Source organism: Takifugu rubripes, chromosome 2 (assembly GCF_901000725.2).
Source record: "Takifugu rubripes chromosome 2, fTakRub1.2, whole genome shotgun sequence".
NCBI classification, from domain to species: Eukaryota; Metazoa; Chordata; class Actinopteri; order Tetraodontiformes; family Tetraodontidae; genus Takifugu; species Takifugu rubripes.
In genome coordinates this window covers 13,533,085-13,557,588 of record NC_042286.1, presented here as the reverse complement: position 1 = coordinate 13,557,588, position 24,504 = coordinate 13,533,085, and the positions used below count along the sequence as shown (strand labels likewise).

The 24,504-nt window shown below is 49.7% G+C and overlaps 2 protein-coding genes across 5 annotated transcripts; both read left to right on the top strand.

Moving 5' to 3' along the window:
• Positions 1-140: 140 nt before the first annotated feature.
• syt16 (synaptotagmin XVI) lies at positions 141-11,873 on the top strand. 4 transcript variants are annotated; one of them, XM_029830849.1, is made up of 7 exons: positions 141-294; positions 6,246-6,416; positions 8,291-8,491; positions 8,998-9,233; positions 9,885-10,346; positions 10,420-10,597; positions 10,688-11,873. In XM_029830849.1, the coding sequence occupies exons 1-7, from the start codon at positions 282-284 to the stop codon at positions 10,999-11,001; spliced, it is 1,575 nt and encodes a 524-aa protein (XP_029686709.1). In that variant the 5' UTR covers positions 141-281; the 3' UTR covers positions 11,002-11,873. The 4 variants fall into 4 exon arrangements, with proteins under 4 accessions (XP_029686709.1, XP_029686700.1, XP_011618289.1 ...); XM_029830840.1 differs by having other exon boundaries at positions 151-294; positions 6,177-6,416; XM_011619987.2 differs by lacking the exon at positions 141-294 and adding an exon at positions 1,476-1,657.
• Positions 11,874-12,013: 140 nt separating this feature from the next.
• sgpp1b (sphingosine-1-phosphate phosphatase 1b) lies at positions 12,014-20,596 on the top strand. The gene is made up of 6 exons (XM_003978628.3): positions 12,014-12,304; positions 12,957-13,038; positions 13,263-13,378; positions 13,454-15,997; positions 17,887-17,976; positions 18,722-20,596. The coding sequence occupies exons 4-6, from the start codon at positions 15,161-15,163 to the stop codon at positions 19,271-19,273; spliced, it is 1,479 nt and encodes a 492-aa protein (XP_003978677.2). The 5' UTR covers positions 12,014-12,304; positions 12,957-13,038; positions 13,263-13,378; positions 13,454-15,160; the 3' UTR covers positions 19,274-20,596.
• Positions 20,597-24,504: the final 3,908 nt, after the last annotated feature.

The following is a 24,504-nucleotide window of genomic DNA, read 5'->3' as shown; positions in this document are numbered from 1 at the left end:
ACAATGGGGAGGCGAATTGGCTCCTTGCTACTTTGTATTTTAATGCTATTGAAATAAAAGTCCTCGGCGGTTTAAAACATAAATGTGTTAAATCGGTGTACTGATTGGATCAAAGGCGAAAATTTACGTGCGCGAAATATCGAGAGTGCCGACAATTCCGACTGTCCGCGAAGGACCCATCACCGCAGATTTGCGGGTCTGGAGGATGCGGAGCGGCAGCTTCATCTCTGCCGATCACACACTCGGATTCATGGTCAATGTGAGGGCGGACAGGTGGAACCATGGCCTCGGACAGTAAGTACCACTCTGCCCTGCTGATGTGGCCGTTGGGCCGTGATTTCCGGAGATGGATGCTGCTCCGTCACCGGTTTTTCTGTGGGGGGGTCTTGGGTTGCGAAGGCCAATTTACTCTCCTTCTGCTCCGAACCGTCAGCTGCCTGTCGGCTTTACTAAACTATCATCTCGTCGTGTCTGCTCCAGCAAAATAAAATAAAACCGAATGCTGTCAGCGAAAGATGCGTTCAGGTATCAATGTGCTGCTGCCCGCAGATGCCTCTTCGTGCGTGTCTTCTTAGCTTCTTCGGATGTAAACCAGCGGTTTATGCGCTCCATCGAATGATTTATTCTATAGATTCTATAGCTTTCTCTGTGCATTGTGCATTCCCAGACAGCTCCAGGAGGAAATGTTGCCTTCAGGGTCCAGAAGACCGACGGGAACAAAACTGGTCAAATGTCGTCACAGAGTATTTAATTGGGCCTGGGTTCAGGGTGGGAGTTTACGGGCTCAGGCCTCCCCCCTCTGACGGGCTGCAGCCATCTCAGACCCACCTGAAGTCTGGAACCAACGCTTTAACCCAAACACCCCCCCCCCCCCCCCCCCCTACTCGCACACATTCATGCCTGAACGGGAAGTTTTAAGGACAGTTTCTTTAGTCGATCATTCCCAGATCGTGTATCCCAAAAGGTGAAAGGTGGCGTTCCGTCCACAAGTGTTTTGTGTTCGGTCTTCATTTAATGGTCGTGGTGGGGGCGAGGATCATCCGGCACGCTCACGCAGGTCTCAGGAAACCTGAGGAGCCAATAAAGTCTGTTTGTTCTGCACCCTGAGGCCTTTGCAGCCTGACGGGGGCCCAGGATCGGTTTCACTGTGGTCTGGTTGGGCCGATCCGGTGCCGTGATGGTCAGACCGCATCAACCCTGTGGCGCCAGAATGCCGGAATAATCCTGGAATTTGACATCGTCGGCTATAGCGGGAGACTGTCCCGCCGTCCCAGAGCCGAAGGGAGTGTCGTCTGTTTAACAGTGTCAATATGTGAAGAGTAAATTTCAGCCAGTTTGTGGCGTCAGGCTCTTTCTGCTCCGCGTCCTGCTTTACTCCTCCTCTCTGGGGCCTTCCCTCTTGGATTCCAAGGTTTCCCCACACTGATCCCACCGGTCCTCCCCCCCCCCGGCCTGCCCACCCCTGCTGTGCAGCAGGACAGGACGTCCGCTTAGAGACTGGCAGAGAATAGAGCGGCAGGAAAAGGGGAAGGGGAGCAGTTGGTTCCCTGCCGGAGCAGGAAAGCGAAGAGAGAAAAGCGATAGAGGAGAAAGCGGGCCGGAGGTGAAGACATGAGCCGAAAAGGAGAATCCGCTGAGGTGGCAGACGATAGCCTACGTGAGTGTTACTGTGCCACTGGAGGGGGGCAGGACTGTTTTCTCTGCTCTTGAACTTCACTCTTGTTTCAGAAGACGGCAGTCAGGCTGCCTCCTCTGCCATTTCCTTCACAGAGTTTGAATTCTAAACCTTTAAAGATGCCTAAACTGGCCTTTATAGCATTTTCTCGGACTACGGGTCAGATTCGGGTCATTTCCCGTCAGTTCTAGCAGGTGATTTATCACTTGTGCAGGTGCTGATGTTCCGCTATTAGCCGCTGCCGCCTCTGTCCGCCAGGGGGCGCCGGAACCTCACTGTTGATCAAAGCGTTCTCGTCCTTTGATGATCGATCATGCAGGTCGATGTTATCACTTTGTCTCACCATTTTCAGCTCGTGACCTGGATTCAGTTGATCCCAGTTTCATCCTAAATCATGAAAAGGATCAAATCTACACATTATTGATGCATCTAATGCTCCGTTCCCTCCCAGTGACCGTTAAGGAGCTGTTGAGCTGTTGTAAAAAGCATTTCCAGGGTGAAAACAAGTTTTTAAAAGATTCTTCATCTTTTATTATTTATATTATTCATCTGCCCTCCAAACCAGTCATGATACAGATCGCCATGGTAACATGAGGTCCACTTACATGTGGGTTAGAAAAGACACGTTCCATGTCCTTTAATGGAGCCGCTGGCCTGTTTCCAGGGAAACTGATTTTGTATGTGTGTGTGTGTGTGCGTGCGCGCGCGCGCGTGTGTTTCCCATCTGCTCAACAACAGCTCAGATGTTTTTGTGTAAAGCGCCGTCAAGGAAACACATGACTGATTGTTTTGGTGAGACGCTTGGGGCGTCGGGGCCTCCAATGTTTGGTCTTCTGGTTGTTGGTTCGCTGGAGTTGAGTTTGATTATGTTGATCCTGAACACTTTTAATCACTGGTAGCAGGTTAAATTAGCCGCGGTGACCTTTTTAACGCTCACACTGGTTCCACAGCCGTGGGGAAGTTTCTGCTCCTTCATTTCAACAAAGATCCGCTTCCGCCCCAATGAAGAGCTGAGGCAGAACCATCTGAGTGGCTCCAGCAGGGATGGAGACAGATTCAGCTGCCTCGTTACACTTTTAATCTCCATCCCGAAGCTGACTTGAAACACTAATGAGTGACCAGAGAACGACCCGCCGGCACGAGGGAGCCGCTTTTATCCAGCGCCAGAAAACCAGAAGGAAGGACGCGTAAAGCTAGGCGCTCGTCCTCTCCGTGATCTCCTGGCGCTCTCCTTAATGAGCGATAACAACGTGGCCTTCGCTGCTCACATCAAAGCGTTTCCTCCGTTCCCCCCGGGCCTTCGGCGCTGGAGATGAAGTCAGCGGCGGCGTAATTAGCAGCTGAAAGTGTAACGTTGGCATGTTTGAAACAACCTTTTCACCGCCAGAGTGGAGGGAAGCGCCCACGACCCTCTCCGCTTGTCCCACTTTCATCTCTGCGTGTTTCATCTCTGCGCAGATCTAAGGCGCTCCAACGTGCTCGTCGGCGAGTCAGTGAAGGCAACACCGACTGGCAGAACTCCTACGGTACCGATGTCCAGCAGACCGCCGCTGTGGGTGGCTTCAGCTGTCGCAGGAAGTAGAATTAACACATGAAGACAAAACACGTGATTGCAAAGGATGATGGGATGTGTTGTTGGATAGGAAGCGGTTGGTCGTACGCTATTTTTTACGTTGCATTATGGGATAGACTGGGTGCACTAAACCTCCCTCAGTTAACAATCAGACACCCTACAAAAAGGCGTCGTCCCCAGTTAGTGCACGATGAAGCAGCTATAATCTTGGTGAGGTCTGTGCACAGGTGATGGGGCAGGCCAAGCCTTCCATTCACCTGTGGCTTTGTTCCGTGGAGCCAGAACCGCAGCAACATTTGGGGTTTTTTTTAATAAAAGTGAACTATGAGGATTAAAGGCGGGGCCATGCGTGCATGTGGATACACTGACATCATGTGACACAGGCGAAGGAAAAGGAAGGATATTAAAATGTGCTGGTGTTTGTCAAAGGCAGGTCCTCCACAGCTGGTGTTCAGAATCGGCTCTTCCCCCTTTGCACATTTGCCTCTGCGAGTGTTCCGCCGCTGACATGCACTTTCGTGAGGTCCGATTCTGCACTTGACCGCCAAAGAGGAGGGAAATGGACTGGGCTTCATGGACGTAACAGTAGGACAGGAGACCAGGAGGAACATTACAGAAAGCTGGTTGTGTGAGTTCTTGAGGGCTACAGACGCTCAGACGTGACTGTCAGTTCACGTGTGTTTTAACAGAGTAACATGTTTCTGGGGTAGAGTAACATGTTTCTGGGGTAGAGTAACATGTTTCTGGGGTAGAGTAACATGATTCTGGGGTAGAGTAACATGTTCCTGGGGTAGACTAACATGTTTCTGGGGTAGACTGACATGTTTCTGGGGTAGAGTAACATGATTCTGGGGTAGATTAACATGTTTCTGGGGTAGAGTAACATGATTCTGGGGTAGAGTAACATGTTTCTGGGGTAGAGTAACATGATTCTGGGGTAGAGTAACATGTTTCTGGGGTAGAGTAACATGATTCTGGTGTAGAGTAACATGTTTCTGGGGTAAAGTAACATGTTTCTGGGGTAGATTAACATGTTTCTGGGGTAGATTAACATGTTTCTGGGGTAGACTAACATGTTTCTGGGGTAGACTAACATGTTTCTGGGGTAGAGTAACATGATTCTGGGGTAGAGTAACATGTTTCTGGGGTAGAGTAACATGATTCTGGGGTAGACTAACATGTTTCTGGGGTAGAGTAACATGATTCTGGGGTAGAGTAACATGTTTCTGGGGTAGAGTAACATGTTTCTGGGGTAGAGTAACATGTTTCTGGGGTAGAGTAACATGATTCTGGGGTAGAGTAACATGTTTCTGGGGTAGACTAACATGTTTCTGGGGTAGACTAACATGTTTCTGGGGTAGAGTAACATGATTCTGGGGTAGAGTAACATGATTCTGGGGTAGACTAACATGTTTCTGGGGTAGAGTAACATGATTCTGGGGTAGACTAACATGTTTCTGGGGTAGACTAACATGTTTCTGGGGTAGAGTAACATGATTCTGGGGTAGAGTAACATGATTCTGGGGTAGAGTAACATGATTCTGGGGTAGAGTAACATGTTTCTGGGGTAGACTAACATGTTTCTGGGGTAGACTAACATGTTTCTGGGGTAGAGTAACATGATTCTGGGGTAGAGTAACATGATTCTGGGGTAGAGTAACATGTTTCTGGGGTAGAGTAACATGATTCTGGGGTAGACTAACATGTTTCTGGGGTAGAGTAACATGATTCTGGGGTAGAGTAACATGTTTCTGGGGTAGAGTAACATGTTTCTGGGGTAGAGTAACATGATTCTGGGGTAGAGTAACATGTTTCTGGGGTAGACTAACATGTTTCTGGGGTAGATTAACATGTTTCTGGGGTAGAGTAACATGATTCTGGGGTAGAGTAACATGTTTCTGGGGTAGAGTAACATGTTTCTGGGGTAGAGTAACATGATTCTGGGGTAGAGTAACATGTTTCTGGGGTAGAGTAACATGTTTCTGGGGTAGACTAACATGTTTCTGGGGTAGAGTAACATGTTTCTGGGGTAGAGTAACATGTTTCTGGGGTAGAGTAACATGTTTCTGGGGTAGAGTAACATGATTCTGGGGTAGAGTAACATGATTCTGGGGTAGCGTAACATGTTTCTGAGACATCCAGATTCTTTGTCAGATTCTCTGTCTGTACCTCGGCCTGCAGAGGTCCGAGTGTTGGCACAGATGTGTGCGGCTCCACATCTCATTTCCTTTCTGCCGTTTGATTCCAATGTTCTCCTGTAGTTCATGACCTCATTCACAAACACTCTTGCTGAAGAACCTTCCTGGTGATCGTAAGATGCTTTCAGGGTCAGGAAGTAGAGATGGTGTGTGTGTGTGTGTGCGTGTGTGTGTGTCTGTGTGTGCGTGCGTGCGTGTGTGTTACCTTGTCACGCTTCAGATCATGTTTGCTCGGGTTGGCAAACTGACTCTTCTGTGGCTTCATAACGTGTGTTCTCGTTTCCGTGGTAACCAGAGACTCTTTTGTGTCCATGTGAAGGCGGGATGATGCTGTTTATGAGCGAAGTGTGTGTGTGTAACCCAGGCTGTCACGCTCACTCTCAGTGGTGTCTGTGCTCGTCTCCATTTGATGCAGCTCTCTGAAGTGTTGCTGTAGAAACCAGAGCCCCCCCCCCCCCCCCATGTGCATGTCTTCATTCTGCTTTTATTCTCCTTTTTGAAGCAGCTCCAGCTTCCTTCTTCCGTTTGTTTCCTGCTGCCACGGTGTCAGAATATACTTGGAAGTATGTCTGGGTGAGGTTAAAAGGTTTCCGCCTGTTGCCGTCACCTCTGCTGTGATCAGTCAAGCTGCTTTTTGTGATTAAAAACAACACCGATACTAAAATGTGGCCTGTTTTGTTTGTGTGTATCACACCATGCGTACTGTACATGTGTGTGTTTGTGTGTCCAGACTGTCTGTTTGTGTGGTCTGATCAGTGTGTCATTGTGTGTCCCCTCTCCCTCACCCTCCTCCTCCCAGTCACCCCCGAGGCCATCGGCTTCCTGTCCACCGTGGGCCTGGTCATCGTGCTGTTGACCATCTTCCTGCTCTTCATCAACAAGAAGCTGTGTTTCTCCCGGGTCGGCGGGCTTCCCTGTCTGGAGCAGAATGGCCACCGGAAGAAGCGTCCGGGAATGCGCCAGGGCCTGGGTGAGTGGCTGGCAGACGGAGAAACCTTCTGAACTGCAGGTGGAAACGTCCGGGGAATGTTCACGGTGCCGCTCCGTCTCAAACTGTGGCTCCAGTCAGACGGGGGGGGGGGCTCCCAGCCTGGCTCGCCGGCCAGAACAGAGAGCCGAATGCTGGGTCGCCGGTTGAGGAACGTGAGAGGGCAGAAGCTGGAGAGCCTCTTTCAGTTGGTGTTCTGTGATAAAAACTTGTTTTTTCCCAAGTTTAACAATGTTTTTTCCTCTAATAACAAACAAAAATGTGCTGAACGGGTTCCTGCGAAGGCGTGGCGGGAATGTTTGCTTTATGCTAAACTAGCCTGAGCAGCTGCTGGTTCCGGCAGGCTGAGGAACACGGAACATTTCCGCACGATCCTCCCAACCTGAGAGCTTCCCCCACGGAATGGAAGTGATTCAGGATCTGCAGTAATCAGCAGATCCTTCTACAGAATCTTGAACTCCCAGTGGGCAAACACGCAGGAGGAGTCTCGGTCACGCTCAGCCTCTTCGACAAACACCGAAGATCCTGTTTTCAAGCTTGAGGGAATCTGCTGGAGCTTCACAGACGAGGACTAAAGAGGATCATCTCATCAGAATCTGCAGAGCTGATTTGTAAACTCCCTCAGGTCTGAACCTGAGGCAATGTTCCCCAAATGTTGGAGCTGTTAGCTTTGAGAGTTAGCATCAGAACCTCCTGGGAGGTGGGTGTGTGGCTTTGACTGATGTGTTTGACACACGTCAAAGGCAGAACCTCATCCAGGTCAATAAAGAACGGCGCTCTGCTGCTGGACACGTTCTGGAGCAGATGATGGTGTGGACCAGAGGACCAGTGTGGCCTCAATGGAGACGCCCCTCCTGAGGTCCAGGAGGTCCAGGCTTGAAAGATAACCTTAGCTAACAGCTCAATCCAGCTGAGAACGTCGCTTGTCAGTTCGAGACAGCAACCGAGTCGTCCATCTCACCGAGGAGGCCAGGAGACATCAGCGGGTCCTCCATCTGAAGACACGTCAGCCAACCGGTTCCAGACACGGTTCCAGACACGCCCCACAGAAGCAGGAATGGTGACTAATCTTCTCCATCATCACAGTTTAGCCAACAGCTTCCCAACCGGGAGGAAGGTCCGGGAGGGCGAGGCTGGACCGTTTCCTCGTTGCGTTCACAATCAGATGAGTCGTCAAGCTAGCAAACGATGTTTACTAGCAGCACTGAAGGCAGAAGGGACGAGAAGAAGAGTTGCCTCCAGCAGCAGAGACAGGAAGAGGCAGAACTCCAGAATAAAGCCAACATTGCTGTGTGATGGGTTTCAAGTGCCTGCTCATTCAAGCTTTAGAGGACACGCGGTAACAGACCAATCAGCTGCCGCTCGCCCACTCAACCACTACTTCCTGCCAAGGTCGCCATGGCGACTGCACAGGTAGAGGCTGGCGACCTGCACTTTACAGTGATACGCAGCATCCCTTGTGCGGCTGTTGCTATCCAATTATGGACGAATGGTGATGCGAGAGGAGGAGTGGCGCCGTTAACAAGAGAGAGAGAGAGGAAGGGCGAGAGAGGATGCCTTTGCATGTGTTCTTTCAGGACGAGCGATGCTTCCAACATTTTTCTGTGTCTTTTATTTATTGATTCATGAACAATAATTATGTGACTTAAAACCGCTGCTTAGTGATTGTAGCTAAACCACGAGCACCCTTCATTGATAAACATCGAGAGCAATGATGCTAACCGCTTCCACATGACTTTGCTAACAGACAAGCTAACAGAGACCCTCCTTTTCTGTCTTTCTGTCAGCCGAAATTATGGAAACTAATTTAGCTGTTAGCATCCCCCCGACAACATTTGTGCCTTCTTGTCTCTTAGTGAACAGCTTCGGCAACGAGGAAGACAATGGCACCACCTCCTCCGACAGCGACGGCGAGATCCTGAAACAGTTTGAGATCTCACGCTCGCAGACCTTTCGCGCTCAAGCCTCAGTCCGCCGCGAGCGACCGAGGTCGGTCCAGACCTGCAGCATCGACCAGGAGCAGGAGCCGGTTGGCTCGGAGCTGTCGGATCGCGAAGGTGTGCCCGTGAAATTCTCGTTTCTGCGTTCGGCCCGATGTTTTCTCATGGGGACATTAGCTTGTTGAGAACAGAAAGAGTTAGCTTTAGCTTTAGTGACTGAGAACATTGAAAAAGGACAAAAAGTTTGGAGCAGCTACTTGTTGTTGATGACATTTTAGGTTGGGGTCACTGTGTTTTTTACTTTCTCCTTTGCACACGCACATGCGCTCGCACACACACGCACACACGCACACACACAGGCTGATGAGTCACCTTAGCCCATTGCTACAATCAGCACTCTTCTCAGCCATCAGTATAAGAGCCAGAGCAGCCTTAACGGTGGTGAACTGAGATAACAGCTATTGATCGGTGCGAGGGACAGACAGTTCTGTCTCAGCAAAGGTCAAGACTGCACAATATCAGTCTCTGTAACGAGTTGTTGACAGCTTCTGTCGAACAGTCTGGCCTCATTAAGGAAGGAGGAGACCGTCGTTCCAACCACGTTCACCTGTTTCTCCTTTCAGAAATGGATGCTCCCAGCCAGCACAGCGGCCAGGACTCGCTGTCTGCTGCCACCGCTCAAAGAGAGGCGACACCTACGCCCTCTTTGGACCGATCCGTCAGCCTCCAGCTCTCAACAACCGCAGAGAGTCCCCCCCCGAGCGTCCTCCAACAGGCCCCCGAGAGCATCAAAGGTGCCGAGGCCGTGGACCTGGACAAGAACAATGACACGGACAGCCTCTCCACTTTGAGCCCCGAGGTACTGAGCGGTTTCAGGTTCTCTAGACCCCAAATTCAATCCCGAGAACACGTTTTCCATGTCTTAGCTTATGGAGCAGATAAGAGGATTATTTAACAAGGTGGCGCCTCATCAGTCACCCTGTTGTCACCATATGGGCGACAAGAGGAGCCTCCCTCATCATCATCTTCATCTCCTGATCCTGATTCATCCTGGGAAAATCAAACCTAATGGTGACACTGTCAGCTTCTGGATAGATGCTCCACATCCCACTCATGTATAACAATCTGTGCGTGTGTGTGTGTGTGTGTGTGTGTGTTCATGTATGTGTGTGAGTTTGTGTATGTGAAGAATGTATTTATAAATATGTGCACATGTACCTACCTTCCAGTGTGTATTTTGTGTTGTGTGGGAGCGTGGGAATGAAGCTAACAAGGATCACACTTTGAAATAAGGAGCAATTTGTGCAGTAAACACCTCCCACACACACACACACACACACACACACAGGCGCACAGTGTTGTGTTTCACAAATATTGGCAGAAATATTCTGTAGCTCAGTGCTAATGCTAATGCCATCTGTGCTACCGTCTCATATGAACGCCCATGAATATGAACGTGAATCCATAGGAAGGTGATGTTTTACAGCACCTCCGTTTCTTCGTTCCCCAGCAGGAGAACCCTCCCCCGGATGAGGTCTCCTCCCTGCAGGATGTGGCTTCCAGTGCTGCTGATATCTCCAAATGTGGGGACCTGCTCCTCTCGCTGGAGTACCGCCCCAACGCGGAGAAGCTGGTGGTGACCACCATCGCGGCACAGGACGTCCCCGACAAGGCCCGCAGTGGGATGGACACGTGGCAGGTGCGCATGGTGCTGCTGCCCTACAAGAAGCAGCGGAAGAAGACGTCGGTGCAGAAAGGCTCGCTGCCCCACTTCAACGAGACCTTCCACTTCTCCGGGCTCCATCCCTCGGAACTGCACAAGATGGCCATCAGGTTCCGGCTGTACGCGCTGGGAGGGAGGGTTCTACGTGATCGGATGATCGGCGAGAAGGTGCTGCGTTTAGATGAGCTCCAACCAGAAGGAGGGACCACGGAGATGACCTTGTCACTGGAGCCCCGCAGCAACCTGAAGGTGACCTTTAGTCCGCGATGTTCTGGCAGCAGCTCGTCCCTTCGTTCTACTAATGTGTCCTTCTGTGATCCAGACACTCAGCGCCCAGCAGAGCCCCTTTCCCGACGGCGCCCTGTCCTCCCAGTCGCTGGCCCACGGTGGCGTTCCTGAGCTGCTGCTGGGCCTCTCCTACAGCGCCACAACGGGACGACTGTCGGTGGAGATCATCAAGGGCAGCCACTTCCGAAACCTGGCCATCACCAAGCCCCCAGGTGTGCTGGGAGACACCACCAGGCGCAGGTGTGTCATGTGATGTTAGCGGCCTCCGTGGCTCACGTGTCCCCTCCTCTCTTCCGGTCCAGACACCTACGCCCGACTGTCCCTCCTGAACTCCGTGGGCCAGGAGACCTCGCGGTGCAAGACGTCGGTGCGCCGCGGCCAGCCCAACCCCGTCTACAAAGAGACGTTTGTCTTCCAGGTGGCGCTGTTCCAGCTCTCCGACGTCACGCTGCTCGTCTCCATCTACAACCGCCGCAGCATGAAGCGCAAAGAGATGGTGGGCTGGGTCTCGCTGGGCCAGAACAGCAGTGGCGAGGAGGAGCGGCTCCACTGGGAGGACATGAAGGAAGGTCGAGGACAGCAGGTCGGCCGCTGGCACGTCCTGCTGGAGGCGTAGCCGCCCCCCCACCACCGCAGGATGATGGGTTGATTCGTGGGCTGGAGCCAAATAAGAAGAATCTACACGAATAAAAGCTTTCCGCAAGGTTAGAGGAGAAGCTGGGATTGATCTGGACGGGTTTGTCCCTCGCTGGCGGAACCACGTGACGGATCTTTTCCATTTACAAGTTCGCCCAGTTCTGAGATTCGAGCGTCAACCGTCTCGTCCTCACCGCCGAACTGAAGCAAAGACGTTGGGGGCGTCGTCCGTCCAGATGTTACCGTTGTCACCAGGCGTTCCTGCCTGAGGCTGAAGCTCGCCGAGATGAACCCTCATCTCCCGTTAACCTGACTGGAAACTGCCAGAAATCACTTTAAAACCACTTTATTACATTATTACAAACATGAATGTTTGGGTCCGTACACTGCGGCATTGTGGGGGATTTTTCCCGGTGCCAGAGGTTTATAAATCCGATTCATCAGGGGAGGAGATGCTGTGGAACATCTGCCCGTTTCGAGAGCATCCGAGTGTGTGACGCCAGCGAGGGGGCAGCTGTGACGGTGGTCGTCTGTCCTCATGTCTCCTGTCTGTCTGCTCCTGGCAGCCATGTTCTACACAGTTTATTGCTTTTGTATTTGATCGGGTTCCTCGGAAAACGACGCTGGGATTGTCCTGCAGAATGTTGTGACGCTGAAAAAGTGCCTGTATGGGAGGGGAGCCTCCAGGTGGGGGTCCAGACCAGGCCTGAACTCAAAACCAGCGGAAGTGACAGTTTCATACCCAGATTAGAAAAGAATGTCAGCCTTTAGGCCTCCGGCTGTGGTCGGGACCCCTCAACACAACCGGCGTTTGTCTTTGCCAATAAAATCCTGAAGACCTGCGTCCCCACCACTGGGATGTCTGTTTGCCATCTGTGGTTTCCAATGAGCTCCTTTCACACGCGATTCCCCCGTTCTCGTGAACCCGTTCGCTCACCGGACCAAAGCCGCCGAATCCAAACGCAAATTTGATCAAGAAAAGACCCTAAAAATAATCAATAAACCCAACTACATCCGCGCTGGTTCAATGAGCGGCGCCGCGGCGTCATCGCTCGTACAAATTCCGTCTCCTAGCAACAGGACACACGCGGCGCCAGGCCGGACCAATCAGAGCGCGCCTCGATCCGCGCGCATCGCGTATCGTTTGCGGTGATCCGGATATTTGAGGCTCGGGAGCAGCCGAAGGTGCACAGTCCGTCCGAACAACACCGGGGGGCAGCGTTCCTGAGGCGGCGTGAGGCCGGTGGATGTCCGCGGAGCAGCAACCGGATGTTACCTTTCAGGTGAGATTTAAGGCGTTTGAGACGTTTTCTCGGTGTCGGTTTTGTGCGTCAAAATTCAAAAATGGATCAATAAGAGCACCGGAGTGACAGAAGAAGAGGCAGAAAATAAAGAGAGGTTCAAGAAGGTGGAAGAAGAAACACTTCGGGTTTCAGCAGATGCAAGAAAGATGTGACACACGCACGCGCTCATGAATGTAAATCAGCTTCATGCAGCAACAACAACTGTTATTCTCTTGGTTTTTCTTTTCTTTCTCCATTTTTGGTCATTTTGATGGTTTTAGTGTGTCTTCGATCGATTTTCCAGGTTGAACCACAACAGCAAAAACAATAAAACGATGAAAGTCGAATAAATCAGAGCTAGTAACCGAATCATAATCAATCAGAGAGGAAAAACTGATGGTGTCAATTGGGAATGTGTTCTGAGTCCTTTAAACACGAAGTTTTTCTTTTATTTCAACATCAGTTGATCTTTTTTTAAAAAAAATGTATTTACAAGTATTTTACATTTGAATCTTTATCAGATTGATGTTAACTGTACATTCAAGTGAAATCAGACATTAAAAATGTAAGGTGTGATTAGACGGCTCATCATTCTGTCGGGTCCGGGATGGACGTCCTCATATCCTTCGTCTTCTCCATCTTCTTGCTTTAGCTTCACCGCCCTCTTCCTGCAGGAGCCCCAGGGCCATGTGGAGGTTCGGGTCTGACTGAGCTGAACGCGTCTGCAGCAGCAGGTCGTCTCACGCTCGCACACGTTCACCTGCACTGATGTCAGCGATGACGATGTCACTTTCATTTGATTGACAGCCTGATTGACAAACCACCAACATTCATAAATATGGAAGATGCTGTTGTTCCTGAAGGTTCTGACAGCTAAAATAAGGGAAGGGCGACATTTCTAATCTTGTTTTCTCTGTTTTAACGTTTGTTGCTGCGTCGGTTCTGTTGCCCCCGGCAGCTCCTTCCCCCCGAGAGATACCAAACCATTCAACAACGTCGAAAGTTGCTTATTTCAAGAGGAAATATGCGGAGGAGGAGGATCTACAGGAACGTCTTCATGGATATTTTCAAAAAGTAGGAGCTGTGTTCATGTTTTTCCGTGTCAGACGTGTCAGACGTCTGTGACGGCTCCTCCTTTTGTGTCGGCAGCACCTGATACTGCAGGAGGACCGCAGCTGCATCGTGAAGCTCTCTCTGGAGAAGCTGAGGTTCCTGGAGGACCCGGAGGCCTACCTCAGGCGCTCGGTCCTCATCAACAACCTGCTGAGGAAAATCCACCATGAGGAGGAGGAGCTAGAGGTGGGAGTGGAGGAGGAGGAGGAGGAGGAGGAGGAAGTAAAAGAAGAGTTGGGGGAGGTTTCAGGAGAGAAGGTCCAGCATAGGTTGTTGTTCCGGGACAGGACGAGGTTGAAGGTTCTGGTGATGGACTGCTGTTCTCCAAGCTTCAGTCTGGAGGAGCTGCAGCGGTATCACCAGTTGATGTCTCGGTGTTGTGCATCGGCACAATGTCTGTACATGTGCCCGGGCCTACCCCCGGACCCCCGGGTCCTCCTGTATGACCTGGACGACCACGGGTGAGATGGACGCAAACACAACGCATGGACGCATCCCCTCTGCTTCAGGATCTGCAGAGCCCCTGATGTGAAGTACCCAGAATCATCACCTTTCACATCAAACGAGGGCGTCTCAAAACAGGCAGGAGATGTTGCTTGTGCCGCCACTATTATTACTATTATTATTATTATTGTCACTGTTATTACTCATGTGAACCATGAGAGTATTCAGGGAATTATACACACTGCGCTGCTTTTTGCATATCTGGACTTGCTTGGTAAATCTGCTTCTGTACTTTTTTTACGCTTTTTTGTGATAACTGGCTTCAACCGTGTGAACTGATGCGTTTAAGGCCTGTGGGAAAACTCAATCTTTTGCTTGCATTTGATGCCCTCTGTTGATTTGTTGTTATTTTGCTGCCACCTGCTGGTGACAGGGTACATGTGCCGGATTGATTGAAACTGAAGATATGACAAATGGTTTTAAATAAAGTAAAGCTGAAAAACTGAATAACTCTGTGAAATCGATTGTTACGGAAATTATTTTCTTTTGCCTTTAGGTTCAACAAAGTTGGTTCGACTTTTCACTGTTAAAAAGTGACTGACGGACTGAGTTTTAACGTGATGAATTGTTCTATACTGTTTATAATTCGCATTTAAAATTCTTTGCAAATTAAATTTTCAATTCAAGATGCCGATCTACAGCTAATTATTTTTAATGGATGTATTTTTTGACTATTGAACTTGAGGCAACACTAAAAACGTTTGTTCGACTTTACAGAGATGAGCTTGACTATTTTATATTATTCCTTCAATACAGTACACAAACAATTACACGTCCCCATAACAACACTATTGTGTAGTTCGATGCTTATCGTTTTGCTTTATTTTAGGGATCAACAGTTATTTTACAAAGTTTACGAAGCATCGACTGTTGTGTTCATCTAGCGCCTCCACCTTCTGTCCACTAGGCGGCGGTAATGTGCGCGCACGCTCAACCCGACGTCACAAAATCCCTGTAAGAAGAAGAGAGCGAACGGAAATCTTCGACGGCACCTGAAGGCATCAGGGCAAAACGCGTGACACGGTCGGAGGTGTCAGTTCCATCCGGAGTTAACGGACCTCGATTCTGGTTCAACCGTCATCGAACCAGGAGGAATTTACCGACCAGAACTCCCGGTCGCCATTACTGCACAGCGGGTGATGCTGGTCGACTCGCGCAGCCTGTGAGCTAGCGACCATCCGCAGGGCAAAGTAGCGGCGTCCGCGCTTCACTTGTGCGGAGGAGGAAAACCGCCGAAACATGGAGAGCAGGAGCCGTTTGGGAGAACTTTCCCGCTATCTGGGAGAACTGTTCCACTACCTGCAAGACCCGCACCTTGTCGCCCGCTTTCAGCGCATTTGCGGGGTGCACGGGACGTTTTCTGGACCCGCCGGCAGCAGCAAAGCGGGGCAGCGGACTGATCTGCACACCAGCGGGGCTCGGTGCCGTCATGCCCGGGTGGGAAAGGAGAGCGCGGGGTCCCCTTTCGAAGGAGCCGGGGAGGGCGACAACGTGGGGAGGACGGAGCCCGAGGTTCGGAAGAGTTCTGATACAAACCTTGCAGAAGTCCACGGAGAGAAATATGATGTGCGCCCCCAGAACGGGTGCGCGGCGACCAGCGGCGGGCAGACGGTCGGCGCGGCCGGTGAAGGCGGCAGCCTGCGAGGAGCAACCGATGGGGGCAGGACCAGGACCGGGGTCGCGGATCCACCGGGAAGCAGCACCGTCAAACCGCGTCGCAAGAATTCTCTGACGGGCGACGCCGGCCAGGAGTTCGTGATCGAGAACCGATTCCTTTACTACCTGTTCAGCTTCGGAACCGAACTGGGCAACGAGCTCTTCTACATCATCTTCTTCCCCTTCCTCACCTGGAACCTGGAAGCCTTCGTGAGCCGGCGGCTGGTCATGGTGTGGGTCTGGGTCATGTACCTGGGCCAGTGCACCAAGGACGTGATCGGCTGGTCCCGGCCCGCCTCCCCTCCGGTGGTCAAGGTGGAGATGTTCTACAACTCTGAGTACAGCATGCCGTCCACGCACGCCATGTCAGGCACGGCCATCCCCTTCGCCTTGTTCTTCATGACCTGCAGCCGATGGGAGGTCAGTGCAGCCCCGTCGAGATGTTCCACAGCGGTTCTGACAGCAGAGAGGTTGGAGGAGAGGGTTCCAACATTTAAGGGTGGTATTGGCTTCTGACGGGCTGGGGAAAAGAATTTATTTAGAACGAAACACCCATCAGGGGAGCAAATCTGACCTGTTGGAAGATACAACTGGTCACAGGTCCAACACACACACGCACACGCACGCACGCACACACGCACACACACACACACACACACAGCTGCGACCTTTGATCTGAGGAGGAATTCAGTCACTTAGAAAAGGAATAGAATGTTGAATCCTTCATTTATTACCTCATATTCCAGCAATATTCCAGTCATATGAATAAAGATCTTCACCACGTTGATGAACAAAACTTAAGAAAGGTTCTACGATCCCGCTGGCGAGATGTTCCGAAGCGCCGTCTCACTTTACGATGCCACTTTGACCCCTGATAGTGGATATCTGACGGATTAGAGACGGGCGGTATAAGTATCAGCCACGGTCGTCCAGACTTTGTCCAGAACACAGTGAAAACACACTCGTGACTGTTTGTCTTGCCTGTGTGTGTGTGTGTGTGTGTTTGTGTGTGTGTGTAAAGAGAATTTAAAAAAAATCCGAATCCTCTTTGACCTCCGTACCCGCTGATTCATGTCAGCTCAGATGTGAGATGTTGTGACCACAGAGCTGCTGGGAGTGGAACCGGTAACACGGACCGCTTCTCCACAGTTTCTGTGGGTTCAGCCGGGGGCTTAACTGGACTCTGGTGCGTCACCAGTAAAGAGCTGTGGGCACCTAACTGGTGTTTAGTTTTCCATCAGCAGAAGCTGTGAATGATGAACCGAGCGTCACCCGTCCTCACGTCAACTCTGGCAGATAAGCAGCATCGTCTGGAACAAAGGTTGAGTGTGTGTGTGTGTGTGTGTGTCTGTGTGTGGGTGTGTGTGTGAACTTCAAAGGGTGGATTTCCTGCAGAATTTTGACATCCTAAACCAGGGGTGGGCAAACATTTTGATTCGTGGGCCACAATGGGTTCTAACATTTGACAAAGGGGCCGGACCAGGAGCAGATGGATGGATGGAGAAAAAATACACATCTTGGGATATGGAGAAAACATGTGCTTTAATTTCAAATGAAAATGAAGAGAAGCATTACAACAAAATATCTGACTTTGGAATGAGTCTTAAAACACTTAAAATCAAATGAATAAAATGTGCTTTTTTAAAAAAAATTAATAACCATTTCTATTTTAAAGCACTGAAAGTTCTGTTATCCTTCAGGATATCACCATCACTCTCCTCCTGACTGTCTTTTTTGTAGTGGGAAAACACCAGAATTGCAGTGAAAATTTAACATTAACAAGGTTTATTCATTTAATTTTTCAAGTTTGGCGGGCCGGATTAAAACGTTTAACGGGCCGCGTGTGGCCCCCGGGCCTTAGTTTGCCCATGCCTGTCCTAAACAATATCAAAGTCAGCTATTAAGGACTCGTGTCCTCACACACGTCAGCGCGGATCTGGCAGCTCTTTTTGGTTGCTTGGCTCCCTGGTTGGTGAGCAAGGCATCAGCAGCTCATCCCTGATGGACTCAAACGTGATGGTCAATCATGGGGGTAGAAGAGCTGAAAGAATGAATAAACAGGTGTCATGGCAACGGCTGGGCTCTTGTTGAGGGTCCAGATGTCTGGAAGAGACAGGACGGTTCCAGGACTGAAACCAAAAAGTTGAATCATTGAATAAGAAGCTGATTTAATCAGCAGATGTGTGAAGTGTTTGAAGTGTGTGATCCATTGATACAGTTCCTGGTTCCGGCTGCTCGTTTACGGAATCAGAAGATGAGTCTGAACAGATGCAGTCATGTGACTCCGTGTTCTGGGTTCACCTCCACAGTACCCGGACCTACTGGGCTTCAGCCTGGCTCTGTGCTGGTGTCTGCTGGTCTGTGTCAGCCGGATCTACATGGGAATGCACTCGGTCCTGGTGAGCACACACACACACACACACACACACACACACACACACACACACACACACACACACACAAACACAGCTGGGCTCAACTGGGGCATTAAAACATCCCGAGCTGCAGTTCTAATAAAGCAGAATCCTTTTGTTGAAGGTTCTTGTGAATTCCTCTGGAGCTCTAGTTGCGTGTGTGTTTGTTTCCTTCTGGTTTGTGTGTTTGTTCGTCTCAAGTCTTCGACGCGCTCAGACCTGCAGCCAAAGTTTCTCAGAACCCTGGAACAATGCATGGAAGCTCCTCCCTAGACGAAGCTGCCTGCAGAAACTTATTCCTGTGTGTGTGTGCGTGCATGTGTGTGTGTGAGCATGCGCGTGTGTGTGTGGTGTTTAACGCGCTTGTTTTCATTTTAGTGAAGATCTTAAAGTTCTTCATATTTTTTGGGGCTCCCTAACAGGTGTTTAAGGTCTTAAGGAACAACATTCCTGAGAGTAAACGTTGTTGTGCAGGTAGCAAAACCAGGAAAACTTACCCAGAACCACTGACCGGAGCAGGTGTTCCCGGCGCACCCAGGGAATCCTAAACTCTTGAAGATAATAAAAAAAGAAAATCTAAAACAAAACATCCCAACCAGCAGCTCTTAGACTCAGTTTCTGTAACTGGTCCTAAACTGGGCTCATCTTTGACTGAAATGCGCCCCCTAGCGGCCATGTTTGCATCACCTCAATCTGGCCTCTCAGGATTGTCTCTGCTCTGTCCCACCAGGACGTCATAGTTGGGGTCCTGTACAGTGCCCTGATCCTGCTCCTGTTCCTGCCGGTGCTGGACCGGATGGACAGCTTCAACCTTACGTGCCGCTACGCGCCACTCGTCGTCGTCTCTCTCCATCTGGGCCTGGGCCTCTTCTCCTTCACGCTGGACACGTGGAGCACCTCACGGGGCGACACCGCTCAGATCCTGGGCGTGGGGGTCGGCGTGGCCCTGGCGTCGCACCTCAACCACCAGCTGGGCCTGATGCCTGACCCGTCGCCGGAGCAGCTGCCCTTCGCAGCGCCCGAGCTCAGCGTCCGGCTGGCGGCCGTAGCGGCGCTGCGGCTCACCGTGGGTGTGTGCGTGCTGCTGGCCACACGGGCGCTGATGAAGGCCGTCACCATTCCGCTGGTGTGCCGGGTGTCCGGGGTGTCCAGCGGCGACATTCGGAAGGCCCGGCAGCACATGGAGGTGGAGCTACCTTACCGCTTCATTGTCTACGGGACGCTGGGCTTCAGCATGCAATTTCTGGTCCCGCTGCTCTTCCGCCACATGCAGCTGCCCTGATCCATGGAATTGCTCTCCGCCCTTCCGAGCGGGACTCCGGATGATTGTCCGTCAGTGCTGTAAAGTTTGCGGAAGAGAAATTGTCCCGTTTTTCAGATTTACCAGACATGAAAGTTCCTATTTCCAGAACTCAAAGGTTTTAGTTGGGGCCTAAACCAGGCGAAGGCGGTAAATGTTGCTGGCAGTGACGAGAGCAGAGAGGCGACCAGCTCAGGACACGCATGGAGAAGCAAAATGTCCCCGAATCCCCAAAGTCCTCATCCTTAGCGTTTATGCACTTCTGGTCCCAGCAGTCGACGACTGAGTCCGACCTTCGTCTCAGGTTTCACTGGGTCACATTTGTGGGCACATACATGTAGCGTGTAGCTAGATTATCGATGTGATTCAGCCTAAAATATGCACAAAGCTGCTGCCGGAGAATTCCGAAATTTTGGTTAAATTTAGTTCCGATTTTTACGTTTTCACTCCACACGTCACTGTAAGGTTGCGGTCTGCGGTTCCCCCTCCTGCGAATCTGGAATTTTAAAGCACGTTTTGACCAGATTCCAATGCTGAGCTTCAAATCCCTGCAGGTTCCTGCTGACTCGGCTCGGAGGGTTTGGCGGTGTGGACAATTTCCTGAGCCGAAGCCGTTTGTCGCCACCATCGCATCGTAAACTCACTCTTAAATGTATTTTTCTGAGGGTTTTAACCACCTTTAAGCGATACCACTGTGCAGGCCACGTTTGCAGAGCTGTGAGTAAAATCGCAGCCTTGCTCAGTGGCGGATCTACTGCCCCCTGCCGGACGTGTTGGGGAACAGCAGACATGTTTGTCAGTCATTTATGTGAATGCACTTTCCCCTTGATGCACTGCTCCCCCCCCTTCCCCCACCCCCCACAAGAGGCCAGACAAAAGCTTTTAATGAGTTTAATCTGAGGATTAGATCCTTTATTGATCCCACAGCATCACAGAGGACTTTTTAACAGAGATACAGATGAATAAACACACAAAAAGCCCAACATGTACAATAGTGACAGTAAAATGTTTGTTGCTGTGACAGATTACGAATGAATATTCTTCACTTTGCTTTGTGGGTGTGATCCAAGAAGCAGCTCAGGAATGTGAAGTTGTCCCGACACTGTGATGATCCAGGCGACTTTAATTACGCCTTCTGTATGCACAGATTAACCCAGCATACGTGTGCACGTATAATAAATAGCCCGTTTGACATAAACGAACCCAGTAAACATTGGAATAAGATTCTTTGATAATACATTCCTTCTGCTAAAGCTTCTCCATGTCATTCCTTTTGAAGAATAAATTCTGTTTGACTCCGATCAACACATCGTCTGGGTGGTGTGACTTTAGCTACATGATTGTAGTTGATGTAAGATTTTTTTCATCAATGTTGGGTTGATCTGAACTGTCTCACATACTTTTATTTGAGCCACGTCGACACCTGCGATGTCCTGGAGGGTGGGCTGATGTGCGGTGAAGCTGATGGTCCAGGATGGTCACGTCTGGTCTTCAACCAACCAGTGTGCCGCCCCCCCCAACTGATAGAGCTTCACTGGTTAACTGCAGCTGCCCAAACTGAGCTCCAGCCACTTATGCTAACCTTGGAGCTGGATCTCCTCCTCTGACTGGAGCAATCTTGTTAGAGCCTCTCGTCATACCTGGCTACCCGATGGTGGACCTCAGCCAGAGGAACCTTCTCGACCTTCACATCCCTCTTCTCTCCATCTCCACAGCTCTGATAGTTGGTGGTTGCACTTGACTAAAATGTAAGAATGTGACAACTCGGTTTGAGTTTCAGGCAGTTTGTTTTTCATTGGTTTAAAATCTCGTAAAGATTGTCGAGGTGAACAACGTCTGTTTCTTCGTCGGACCTTCACCAGAACCTCTTTTCAGTCTTTTTCAAAAAAAATTCTCCTGTCTGCTCGGCTTCCATTTTTTTATGTTTCCTCAACCCAAAAAAGTGGCACATTTTAGTAAATGCAGACTTTTTAGTCTTTTGGGTCTGCCGAGATGTCTGCGGGTCTTCGTTTTCGCCCGCTTTCTGCTCGCTTTCTGTGCTTGGTTTGTTTTTCCGATGCTTCTTCCGTCTCTTCCTCTCCGTCAGCAGCTCTGAGGCATCGTTTCCTTCCTGCGCGCTGACATCTTTACCATGTCTCTTCTTCTCGTCGTTCCAAGGCTCTAGTTCAGTATCACTGTCAGCCTTCTCACGGTCCTTGTTGTGGGATTTTTTGACCTTCTTCCGGTCCTTCCTGAGATGATCCGTCTCTTCGGTTTTTGACTCGCTCCTTGTCTTGTAATCGTCCAGCTGAGCACGAACGCTCTCAAAGTGCATTTTGGCGTAACTCAGCTGGTTTTGCTGCTCCTTATATGCTAGCCGAATGGTGTCCTTCTCTTTCTTGAGACAATCATACAATTTCTTCTCCTGCTGGGTTTCTTTTTTTGATTCCTGTAGCTCACTCTGGAGACTCAGGACCCTGCTTCTGAAGTTCGTCTCTGCAATTTTAAAGCTTTGAAACATCCCCTGGTTTGAGGACATTCCCATACTCCCTAGGCCTCTCATGAAAAGACTGGAGTCTGAAGACTGAAGATCCATTTTGGATTTTTTGAGGTCAGCCCGGAAACTGTCAAACTTCTGTCTGAGATCTTTTTTACAGGTTTGGTGCTCCTGCTCTAGAGGAGCTTCGCCACTGGGCTGTTCCCTCTCAATTGTTTCCTGGGCTTTCTTGAGGTCCCGCTGAAGAATCTCATACTTTTGTTTGAAATCTTTGAGCTCTTCTTTATGATTCTGAAGCTGTTCCTCATATGCAGCTTTGGTCTTCTTCAGCTCTTGCTGGCAAAGGTTTGAGTGTTCCTTGATAGTCTTTTGGTGATCACACTGAAGACTCTTCAGTTGCTGTCGGACATTATCCAGCTCAGTTTTATGCTTTTGAATCTCCTCCGCACTTGAAAGTTTTACCTTCTCCAGTTCTTCTTGGGCAGCCTTGTTCTTGCTCTTCTCTTGCTGAAGCTCTGCTTCAAATCGTTTCAGCAGGTTCAAACATTCCTCTAGGTTGAGGTTTTGGAGCTTTTCTTCTGATAGAAGCTCTGACTTGTGTGTCTTTATATGGGGTTCAGCTATAAAGGGTCCGTTGCAGTATTTGAAGAATTCTTGTAGCTCTTTGTCCTCTAAAATATTCCCTTGTGGAGGTTCTGCGTTGACTTCCAGATGTTTGGCTTCATGGGCATCAGAAGATTCAGCACTTTGTTGTTGTTTCTCTTCCTTAATTTCTTGTAATAATTTGCTCATATAATTTCTGCCAACTAAAATATCCCGATGAGCTCTTTCATAGTCCTCAATGAGAAACTTGATGTCCATTTCTAGATCGATTTGCTCATTAACTGCCTCCTGGATGGTTTCCCAATCGCTATCTTCTGATTCAGATGAACTAGTGGGTTTATTTGGGTCAGGCAAATTCGACTCAATTTCCTTAATTAATTCATCAATTGAGGAGAGAAGGTCACGATCCTCTTCTAATAGCTCTTCACCCTCATTTCTTGTGTCCTGATGTCTGTCCATTTGCTTCACTTTTGTTGTCTTTGTGCTGTTGTCATGAAAATCCTCATCGCCTGAGTTCCAGTCACCTTTCGGGATCGACTTCAACATTATGACTGATTATTAAGGTAAAATAACATTTGCACATTACTTAAAAACTATAAAGCATTGCCCACAGGGTAACAACTTTGTAGCTGCTTTAATGTTGCATCAAAGGCAATTTCAATAGAGTCTGATCATATTAAAATGGGCCTTTAATGGTTGAAGCCTTTACTACTGTGTTACGTGATGTCATAATCATGCCAGTGTGACAGAAACTTCCGTTGGGTAACGTATTGCGTCACTTCCTGTTCTCTCAAATAGTGTTCGTTGGTGCACGGTGCGTGTGTGTTGGATTCACTTTTTTTAAAAATTGAATACTCGGGAAATTCTAGTCACTCGACAACAACAAGGAGAAATAATTCATGTTAAACAAATACAGGACTCCACCCATTCGACCGATCATTAGTACTAGCATGGCCTCACCGTCTGTTTCACCCGGTGTCTGTGTCTGTTCAGTGTGTGAAATGTTTAGTTACTCCTCTGCCTCCTTTAGTGAAGGAAATAGGTGCAGAAAGTGTAGTTTATTAATGGCTTTGGAGGCGAGACTTGGCGAGCTTGAGAAACGGTTCCGCAACTTGGAGTTGTGTCAGGTAGCCAGGAGAAGGTAGCTGCTACGGAGCTGCCTAGTGTAGCTACAGCTAGCGGCCCCCCGGCAGCAGCAAGCTAGCAAGGGTGGCTGGGTGACGGTTGGCAGGAAGCGTAGCCCAAACCAAAGGCCCACGGTGCACCACCAACCGCTTCCCGTGGCTAACCCTTTTTCCCCACTCGGCGACACACCCGCTGAGAAACCGACTCTGGCAATTGGCAACTCTGTTTTTTTACGTGAAGCCGACTCCAGCGACCATAGTTAAGTGCATTCAGGGGGCCAGAGCGGGCGACATAGAAGCCAATCTAAAGCTGCTGGCGAGAAGTAAACGTAAATTCAGTAAAGTTATTATTCCATTCGGAGCAAACGACACCCGGCTTCGTCAGTCGGAGGTCACCAAAATTAACATAGAGTCGGTGTGCAAGTACGCAAAAACGATGTCGGACTCCGTCGCATTCTCTGGTCCCCTCCCCAATCTGGCCAGCGTTGGAATGTTTAGTCGCATTTCGTTGCTGGCCGTCACGGTGGTGCCCCAAAAACCAGGTGTCCTTTGTAGGCAATTGGAGCAGTTTTTGGGGGAAACCTTGTCTGATTAGGAGAGACACGGTGTCCATCCCACACGGGATGGTGCCTCTCTCATTTCTAGTAACTCGGCCAATTTATTAGACCCGAAGTGACCTGACAAACCAGGGTCCAGACCAGGATGCAGAGTTGTAGTCTTACACACCTCTCTGCCGCTTCCATAAAACCCTCATCCACCAACAATAATATTTTTAACGCTATCGAGGTAGTCTCTGTTCCACGGTTAAAAGTTCACCGAGCACAGGGCAGGGGAGCGGTCAATCACCATAATCTAATTAAAATTAATACTAAAACACAAGTTGGAGAAACTAATATCACAATTAAGTGTGGACTGTTAAAATTTACATCTCTTTTGTGTAAATCCCTGTTTGTGCACGACCTGATAGCGGATCATCACATTGATTTATTTTGTCTTACTGAGACCTGGCT